At 28.5% G+C, this 10590-nt stretch overlaps 1 protein-coding gene across 2 annotated transcripts; it reads left to right on the forward strand.

The window, feature by feature from the left end:
• The first annotated feature begins 93 nt into the window (after positions 1-93).
• LOC139100856 (signal transducer and activator of transcription 5A-like) lies at positions 94-10192 on the forward strand. 2 transcript variants are annotated; one of them, XM_070653613.1, is made up of 7 exons: positions 94-258; positions 1282-1483; positions 1630-2270; positions 2370-2622; positions 2978-3801; positions 3945-4287; positions 5740-9216. In XM_070653613.1, exons 2-7 carry the CDS (start codon positions 1356-1358, stop codon positions 5768-5770), a joined length of 2220 nt encoding a protein of 739 aa, XP_070509714.1. In that variant the 5' UTR covers positions 94-258; positions 1282-1355; the 3' UTR covers positions 5771-9216. The 2 variants fall into 2 exon arrangements, with proteins under 2 accessions (XP_070509714.1, XP_070509713.1); XM_070653612.1 differs by lacking the exon at positions 5740-9216 and adding an exon at positions 9236-10192 and having other exon boundaries at positions 100-258.
• Positions 10193-10590: the final 398 nt, after the last annotated feature.

A 10590-nucleotide genomic window follows, 5' to 3' on the forward strand; every position in this document is an offset into this window, starting at 1 on the left:
ATAAATGTGCTCTTACAAAAATTGAGAAATTTAATTAAAATAACTAAGTGCGTTTTGTGCAAAAGTGTTATTTAAGATATTTCAATCTAGTTGTATCCATACATTCACTCCCCGCAGCAAAAAACCGTAGATTTTACTGAATAACGAACCCCTCATAAAAAAATTCTTAGAATTTGCATTTGTGAGTAAGAAAAATTTAGTATATTTTGACATTTAGCAAGTGAATTAGTTATAAAACAAGTGTATACAGAATATAAGGTATGTACATTGTATAAAATAGTGAAGTGCTATAAAAATTGTCAAAAATAATCGAAAAATCGGCAATAATTTGCAAAGCCTTTTTTTCCTTATCATCTTAGTCGTCGAGCAAACTTTTTGGGCGATATTTCAACAGAAACGGAAAGAAAAAGTTTTTTTTTGCAGCAAATATACATACAGCAGTTAAGAGAAACAGAAAATGCTAATTGCTGTATGTTTGTTTGTGTCGTGCATGCATATTCTCTGAAAATCTAGCATTTAATTGATTTTAAATCAATAATTAATTCCTGTGCTGTATTATATTCTAAGTAAATTGAGTATCTTGCCTAAAAAATCGTTCAAATACAAAAATAGATATTCCCATACAGTACATTTCACAAAGATCCAGGTAAAAACTAAGGCACAGTTTTATGATACTCTCTGCAAACTTTTTTTTATGAAGGAGCGGAACAGCCCACAATGATAATAATAATAATTTTTTTCTCTTTTTACCGATAAAAGGTAATATTATAAGCACATTTTAGAGATAAGGAGCTCGTTTTTCTCTCTAAACTGAAAGTTTTGCTTCTTTTTCTTCCCCAAGCGACTTCACTTTCCATAAAAAAAATTTTATCAACTTTTTCCCCAAAAAAAAGCAGGAAAAAGAAGTAGAATAGATTAGCAGGGAACAGAAAGAAAAAAAATTATAAAGAAATGAAAAATAGTAATAAATATTTCATGTGATGTGAAGTAAAAGAGTAAACGCGGCCCAATCGAAACGAAATTTCCTTTGCGCAGTGAATGTAAGAATTATTATGTGTACATGTTCATGTACATTCAATTTTCCTCTCATTCCATTCTACATATAGGCTTTGATGAGGAAAAAAGCATTTGCTGGGACTGAAAAAAAGGAAGAAAAAAGTTCCTTTTTTTTGTGTGTATGTTTGTATGTGATTGAATGTGTGTAAATAATATCAATTGAATGAAAATTAAGATATTAGAAAATTTAATTTATTAAATTGACATTCTTGTAATTAATTTCAGTGATTGAATTTGACACAAAAAGCAGGAAGAATAATAGTTTTGTGAAAAAAAGATAATAAAAAGTGAAATTAAAGATGGCATTGTGGAATAAATTGCTGCAATCGCGACCCGAAGTAATGGAACAAATACGTGTTTCCTATGGTAACCATTTCCCTATGGAAGTCCGCCATTATTTGTGTGATTGGCTTGAGACAAGATTGCTGTAAGTAAAAATAAAATGTCCTATGCTACATGCTTCTATTTTTTTATCACTTGTTGCACATTTCGTCAACCGTCTATATAAAAAATCCCACCCAATTCTTATTGGTATTATGAAACTGAATTATTAAATGAGGCATTTAATTACAGTGCTGGACCGATGATTATGGATCATGATCCCCAACTTGAAATTGAATCTGCACGTTTTTTGAATGAATTACTCGTCGAATTAGAACGTAAAGCAACTGAAATGACGTCCGATGACTTAATTACAGCTAAATTGCGCCTAATAGAATCATCGAAAAATTTTCGACAATTATTCTCACATAATCCAAGTCAATTATACTCTCATCTTCGTAATTGTTTAATGTTTGAAAAGAATATGCTGTGTTATCCTGAAGAATGTGGTGTGACACAAAACAGCGAGTTTACACAAATCTTCCAAGCATTGGAGGAATTGATCTCACGTGTACGTGCAAATGAAATTGAGAATCGTAATTTGAAGAAAAAGTATGAGATTTTCTGTTGCGAAGTACATGAAGTGACAAAAAGTAACGCCCAATATGACATAATTGATAATCAAAATCCAGAACATCGTGACCGAACAGCACAAATGAGACGTGAACAGCAGGAGAGATTACAACTCTCATTGAATCAATTGACTGGCATGAGATTGAATTTAGTTGACAAATTCAAGGCCACCATAGAGTTGACAGAAACTGTCCAACAGAAAGTTATTGACAAGTACTTAAATCAGTGGCGTATGAATCAAGGATTAGCCGGTAATGGAGGTATTTATTGCATTATTATTGTTAATTCTTCAGAATTTTCATGTAAATAATTATTTCTCTCTGTTTTATCCAAACTCTTGTTGATCATTCATAATTTAGCACCTCCATCGAATGCCAACAATTTGGACATAATACAAGGCTGGTGTGAACATTTAGCAGACGTCTTATGGAATACTCGTGAACAAATCAAAATGGTGTCAAAATATCGTAAACAGTTGAATGTCGACGAGCAAAATTTGCCAGACTTTTTACCCGAACTATTCTCAAAAGTAACTGGATTACTTGAACATTTAATAACTCGCTCGTTCATTATCGAGAAGCAACCACCACAAGTCATGAAAACTAACACCAGGTATGTTATTCTTTATTTGTTATTTTTAAGTTTTAATCGGATAACATCCCTAAAAGCATTAAAGCATAAGGTGTAGGAATATCTGGTGCTATTTTAATCTCAATTTTAAAATTACGTCACAAGCTAAATAAATAATTTTCGAGTTTTAGAAAATTTCTCTTTTAAATTCAATTAATTTCAATATTATTTTAATTAAATAATGAATTCTAAAGTTGGCTGCTTTCCTAGAATTCATTTAATCTTTCTGTATTTATTGATGTGTAACTGTAATTTTAAGTATGAGGAAAACATAATTAACACTTCTATTGATTAATAAAGCACTAATTAAAATATTCCAATGAATTTTAAACGACAGATTTGCATCAACAGTACGTTTATTAATCGGAAATACATTGAACATAAAAATGAACAGTCCATTAGTGAAGGTAACAATTGTATCAGAACAGCAAGCTCAAAATACACAGCAGACAAATAAATGCTCAGAACATACGTGCGGTGAAATTCTTAATAGCACTGGAAATATGGAATATAATGAAACAACAAAGCAATTGTCAGTCAGTTTTCGTAACATGCAATTGAAAAAGATTAAGCGTGCTGAAAAGAAAGGAACCGAAAGTGTGATGGATGAAAAGTTTGCATTACTATTTCAATCGAGCTTTGCTATTGGACATGGAGATTTAGTCTTTTCTGTCTGGGCTTTATCATTGCCTGTTGTTGTAATTGTTCACGGAAATCAAGAGCCACAATCATGGGCAACAATCACTTGGGATAATGCATTTGCTGAGATTAATCGTCAGCCATTTGCAGTACCTGATAAAGTACCATGGAATCGTTTGGCAGAAGCATTAAATATGAAATTCCGTGCATCAACTGGACGTTGTTTGACACCAGAAAATTTACACTTTTTATGTGAGAAAGGATTTAAGTTGCAAGTTCCAATGCCGCCAACAGACGATTATCAAATTACATGGTCTCAATTCTGTAAAGAACCTTTACCTGATCGCACATTCACATTCTGGGAATGGTTCTATGCTGCAATGAAATTGACACGTGAGCATTTACGCGGTCCATGGAATGACGGATCAATTGTTGGATTTATTCATAAGAGAACAGCAGAAGATCATTTACTCAAATGTCAACGCGGTACATTTTTGTTGAGATTCTCTGACAGTGAACTCGGTAAGTTATCACTTCAATTAAAAATTTCCTAGAAATTAAAATTGTACCACGTAAAGTGTCACAAGATTAAATATAGCTCACATGAATAATGATTAAATGTTATCTCTTTCATTCATTTATTTATTCATTATAAATAAATATAGGAGGAATTACGATTGCTTGGGTAAATGAGGGCAACGATGGTAATCCATGTGTACTTCATATTCAGCCATTTACAGCAAAAGATTTTGCAACACGTTCATTATCGGATCGTATACGTGACTTTGACGATTTAACAATTCTATTTCCCAACAAGGCTAAAAATGAAGCATTTGACAAATACACAACACCATCAGGGCAGCCTAAAAATAAGGACTATATACCATCTGAAATTCGCGCAATTTTATCACCATCAAATGCAAACAATATTGGATATGCCAATACACCGGCATCACAATTTATGCAGTCGCCGGATCCATCAAGAGACACGCCTTCCGTTCAAAGCGGGTGAGTATTTTAATTTCATTTATTGCTTTTTTTTCGTTTCATTTCTTCTCCTTCCTTTATCTTCATTTTTCCTTTTCTTTATGATACTTTAAACTGTCAATTTCATGATACTTTTTTTTTGTTCTATAATTTTTTTTATTAAATTTATTTAGAATCAACTAATCTATTAACATATTACGCCATTTATTTAAATTTATTAACTAATATAATTCATTTATTTATTTTCATTTGTAAATATATTTTTTTTATAAAAATATATTATAATTGGCACTAATCACTTGCTAAATACACGCTACTACCTTCATTCGGCGCTAATACTTCGATAAAATAACTAATTTCTAGTACTAACTAATTTAGATTAAGTTTCATGTAAATACTAAAATCATAATTATTGGTTAAAGGATCTATTCACAAGCGAACTAACTATTTTCTATGCTTAAACAAATAAATGTGTGATGGAGATGTGGATAACAACATATAAGATGATCGTCCACAATGTTTTATTTACGTCATATTCATATATATGAGTATAATACTCTGGTGTAGATTTTCTCGCTTGTAGACATGACGTTTTGGAACGAACAAAAAAAAACGAAAGTAAAAATTATTTAAAGTTTTATTGTGCAAAGAGAAATAATATTTGGAATGTTTGCCTTACTGATTTTTATTGCCAAAAATGTTTTCTCAAAAAGGTTAGAATAGCAATATAAATTTTAGGGATTTTTAAGAAGATTTATTTGAGTAGTATTTCTCAAACTATGTGCCTTGGGCCACTTGTGTGATATGAAATTTTCTAAAATATGCCTTAATTGTATATCGTGCCGTGAGCTAAATTATAAGAATAAGTTTGAGAAGTACTGCATAATATAGAGTTACCATCATTATAGTTCAGGTGTTCTAAGGATAAACATTGTTATGCAATTCGAAACAGTACAATACTTTGTGCCTTAAATTAAATTATTCATGAAATTTTCTGTTAAATTTTGCATATCATCACAAGCATTAGAAATGAGACAAAAAAGCTTATCTCTAAAACTAGTTTCAAAACACTCGAAAATGAGAAAGAAAACGAAGAAATTAATTTGAAATGCGAAATGATAAGCAAAGACAGAAACGAAAATGACGAAGAAAAATTACAGCAATATCATTCAAGAATTGTTCATGCTAAATGTCAATCATTCTTAATAATGTTTCTCATTCTTTAAAGTAACTTAAGAAGAATATATAACTTCAGGTTGGTTCTGTCGCAGTGAATTAAAGTAAATGTGATTTGATATAACGAATATATTTTTTTTTTATTATATCTTTTAAATGTATATGTTCCGTACGTAAAACAAAATCTTATTATTACATTATTTATAATTTCATTATCGTACTTTCATGTGATATTTTTGTTATATTTACCAAAAAAAAAAAGTGAGTCCCTTTGTACATAAAACTTTGTTATTACAGCTATCAGAATAGCACCATAATGCATCTATAAGATTATGATAACCCAAATGGATATGCTTCATATCCATATGCAATGGAATAAACGGATTAATAAAGATAAATCCTTAAAAAAATATATTGGGAGCTGTACATTGCATCCATCTATTCGCACTAGTAAATTTGCAAAACTTATACAACGACAAATTTTTTTTAAAAACTCATTTATGAAAAAATTGAGATAACAAATAAGAAACAATTAACGAAAAAAAAGACATGTTTTATTAGTTATTCATGCATTAAAATATAAGCAAGAAACGATATAAAAGAAGGAAAAATAAAGTGTTGGATTTTTTATTTAAAAAAATAAATGTGATAAATGGAGAATTCTGTGAAGATTCAACTATGTACATAAAATATTTATTGTGATGAATGGAAGCTCTTTAGGATAAATAAGAAAAAAAGTTGTACGATTGAAGTAAAATGCACACAAAAGATGTTTCATTGGTCTTTTTAGGGTCAGTTTTGTTAAGGTGGTTGGTTTTCATTGGCTTGATTGAATGGTTTATTTTTGGGCTTTGAATGACTTTCTGGAACAAAAATTACGTAAAATTATAAAATAAATTTAGAATTTTAAAAATTAATCCTGCGGATTATAAAAATAATTTTAAACTCATCCTACGGATTAAGACGAATCTAAAGAAATTAAGCGTAAATTTTGTACAAAATATTTTTAATTCCAAAACAAACTAAATGTGATTTCAAGCCTAAAGTTCATCCACTTGAATAAATCTGTCCAAATAATTTATCTATTTTTAGCATGAAATAATTAAAATATGTGATCAAGATAAGATAGGAATTGTCTAGTCAAATCTTGCATTAATATTAAATATCTAGCTGGTTAATTAATAATAATTTTCATGAGTGAAACTATCGATGATAATAAGTAAAACTTAAAATGATTGAAATACAGGAAATATTTACCTAATGACGTTCAAAAAGTTATTTAAGAAAATTAAAAGTAAAAAATGTCACTTGTGAGATATTCAAAGATGCTCAAAAAAAATAGTATATTGCTTTAAACAAATTTTTTTAATTGTTGTCACTTTTGACAGTGAAAAGACGATTATGTGAAAATGAGAAAGAAACTGAAAAAAAAACTTAGTAAAAATCTACACTTGTTGTGTCTATTGAATTGATAGTCTAAAATTTAAATTATAAACTGTTGATTATAGTAACCGATGAAACAAAAAAAAAAGAAAAAGACTCCTTTTTGCCAAACATAGATGAAAAATTTAATAGGAACAAAATGGATTGCATCACAAAAATCAATATATTATTGCTCAATTTCATATATACCTAAGAAACGTTTACATTGAAGTTTGATTAAGGATTTGAAGACATTCAGATATTTCATATGAAATTGTTACATGATCAAAGAGATGTTTGTAATATTTTTACGCTTCAGGAACTATAAATTTATCCATATTGGCTATTTGTATGTCAGTTTTGTGATAGGTGCTGACTAGATTTGAAACATCAGTTGAAAATGTGATCAGAAATTTAATTCTACAATATTTTCAAACAGAATTAAATGAAAAATGGTACAAAAGAATATGAAATCAAAGAGATACAACTGTATTGATAGAGAATATACGTGTCTGTATGCTTCTGATAGATGAAAGCTTGCTTGTTGAAAAAGGCTTCAATCACGAATCAATCAGATTTTGAATTCTGTTTTACAATGTTTTATTAGTGTTATTAGGAACAGGCATGAAGCATGCGTATGCTCAGGAATTATATTGATTGAGTATACTCATGATTGCCTGTTAGGAATGCTCTTAATAAAGAACAATATGAAATGCTCTCAATTTAAACAGGCTTGACAGAATTTTCCCAAAAAATGCTAAATTTAATAAGGAAGATTTCAAAAAATTTAATTTACTTCCGACTTTAATATTGTATAAAACTGATAAAGAACTTTTCAATTAGACTCAAGTCAAAATTTTTTAATAAAAATTCTTCATTAAAAGCTTGTAACATCAAATGAAAAAGCTTACATGGTACGGAAATATATAAAAATGAAATTTCATATTTCATGCTGAAAGCAAATATTTCAATCATGACTTTACTGACTATATTAAAGAAAGAATTTGTAGTTGTAAACTTCTTACTTTGTCGGTCTGTTCCTACAATTTGTTAGGACGTGATTGCCCTAAAACTTTGCAGCAAACTCGCCTTCATTTGATGAGGATGAAGAAACTTTCTTACAAGTCATTGAAGTCTGTAATTGAATTCATTTTCGAAAATTTTAAAAGTAAAACACTGCAAGCTGTAAAAATATTTATGGAAGGCACAGACATTTCTCTTTTATTTTTATTTATTGTTTCAAACTCCCAAACAAAGGGCGAATCCTTCAAATTTGAAAGGTACCTACTTAATTAAATTTATCTTGTAAAATTTAATTTAAAAAATTTGATTTGTAATGCTTCTTATGAAGAACTTAATATCATGCTCAAAAAAAGCCTGCTGGGGTGGAAAATTTTTAAAGGAGGAAATTCTCATCATCTCGTGTCTCGCATGATTAAATTCGTTGAATTTTTTACCTTATTCTCTTCAGTGAATAAGTGATTCTTGGAAATTGTGAACAAAAAAAGGAAAACAGTAGGAAGTTTATTAGGTTTGAAAGCAACAGCTAATGAAAATTTGACGTCTTATTTTGTATTATTTAGAGTCATTAAACATTGATGACGGCGGAGGCTTAAGGCTGTGTTTGTGACTTTTCGTAACATCAGAGCTGGAAATTGACTCAATGTTAAATTTAAAAGTCGACTCAAATTTGAGTGGAAAATTCGAGTCAAGTCAACTAGACTACATGCAAATTCTAAGTCGACTTCGAGCTATGCTTAATATATTTCAATAATAAATATCTGAATTATCTTCAAATCCTTAAAAGTAAAACAAAACAAAATTAAAGCACCTAAAAATTGAAGAAAAAAAATGTCTGTTGAATATAAGAAATGAAATCTGTCCATTGATGTCGATTTTAAAGGATAAATTAATGAATACAACAAAAAAATAGTAACAAAAAAAAAAAATTATATGTGGATCAATGTTTTTGCTAATCAGTAAGAATAAATGAAAGCACTTCTTTCGCACACATCACTTTTATGAGTAAATGCTAAGAAATTTTTCTGCACATTTAAATACTTTGTTGATTGTAGGACATTCGATTGACGTAAATGAGACCCAAAATTGTTGTTGATATGAATGTTTTGTGGTATTTGGACACTTAGTTAGTTGCATGTTTTTACAAAATTCTCTCTCACACACACAATTAGATCGTAGTTTACTAATATTATGCAGCAAATTTTTTCTAATTCCAATCCTTTATTGCATTTATTTTTTCATTATATATCAATAATTAAGGAATTTTATTTGTGTTTATATTTTTTATCATTTTGATTGTGTGTTTCTCTTTCTCTTCCCACTATCTTTATTCTTTTATTCTCTCAATCAGCTACGGAATCGACGATGGACAAATGAATCACATGAATCAAATACCAGGAATGGATAATTTCGATCTTTCGCTTGAGAACATTGATATGTACACGTCATCATTCAATTAAACAATTTTATTTTTTTTTTTTTTAATTATTGTTTCTTGTGTTTAGTAGTAGATACAAAAGCAGCAGCTAAGAATACTTCCAATTTTTTTTTGTGTCTCTTTACAAAGAATGAATATATTGTATTATTTTTATAAGCAAAGCATGAATAGAAGAGAAAAAAAAAGTTTATGACCAAAAGAGCATTTTTATAAGGACCACAAGTTTTTTTTTTATTTCAAGATATTTTTTTCGTGTTATGTTATAGATTTATTTGATATTGAGATGATCCAGTATAGACATATGAGATTTATTTGGCGAATGACTACTTAATATGTGTGCTAAAACAGAATACAACGAAATAATATTGATATAGATGATTATTTTTTTGGAAGAGATTAATGAAGATTCCGTCAAGTTTGAAAGCTTTACTTAAATATTTTTGTATGAAAAACAATTTGTTAGACATTGCATGAATATAGGCAATTTAGGTAGAAAATTAATTGAACTTGGTACGAGGTAGAATAAAATCCACGAGATTTAAAATTAGGGCAGTATTGAAACTTGGTTAATCCAACGAGAAAATTTAAATCGAAGGATTAATCAAAATTATTTCAATTTTTTTTAAAGCTTTCCGAGTCTAAACTCATTTGAATGATGACTTAGTAGTAAATAGTCTTTAATTCTACGAGATTGAAGTTATTTTATTTGAGATGAAAATTTTGTGTCATAAATTCAAGTCGCTAATATCGAAAGAAAACCTCATATGCTTATATTGATTAAATCAAGAAACAAAAAATTATTTTTCATTGATGAAAGGAGTTGGAACTATTTTTAATCAAAACATTAATTAATTTTTACATTGCAATATTATTATTTTGTTAATTTTATTAAAAAAAATCCTTTGATATAATCAAAAGTTTTCAACAAAAAAAAAGTATATTTTAGATGTTCTTAATTGATTTTTCTTATATGTCAAACTGTATTTTTATTTTCTTTATTCAATTCAAGTTTTTACTTACTGTATTGTCTTCTTAAAAACAATCATTGAATTATTTTTATTTTTGATATCAACTCAAATTGATATATTTTATTTTTCTTTTACTGTAAGTAGATTTGTAAGTTGCATTTTGAATATGTTTCTATTTTTCCTTCCTACGCACACAAGAAATTTGATATCTTATATTTTTTATTACATTATAATATGATAAAATTACATCCATATACATTCTGTCATCTCTAATAATTATTACCATCATTTTTATGTTTC

Source organism: Chironomus tepperi, unplaced genomic scaffold (genome assembly GCF_022539635.2).
Source record: "Chironomus tepperi strain 1889 unplaced genomic scaffold, CSIRO-AGI_Ctep_v1 contig_68, whole genome shotgun sequence".
NCBI classification, from domain to species: Eukaryota; Metazoa; Arthropoda; class Insecta; order Diptera; family Chironomidae; genus Chironomus; species Chironomus tepperi.

Excerpts from the sequence above, each read along its gene's own strand:
- LOC139100856 (XM_070653612.1), top strand. The coding sequence starts at position 1,356 with ATGGCATTGTGGAATAAATTGCTGCAATCGCGACCCGAAGTAATGGAA. Across the intron at positions 3,802-3,944 it reads ATTCTCTGACAGTGAACTCG|GAGGAATTACGATTGCTTGG; the intron begins GTAAGTTATCAC and ends AAATAAATATAG. Across the intron at positions 4,288-9,235 it reads ACGCCTTCCGTTCAAAGCGG|CTACGGAATCGACGATGGAC; the intron begins GTGAGTATTTTA and ends TCTCTCAATCAG.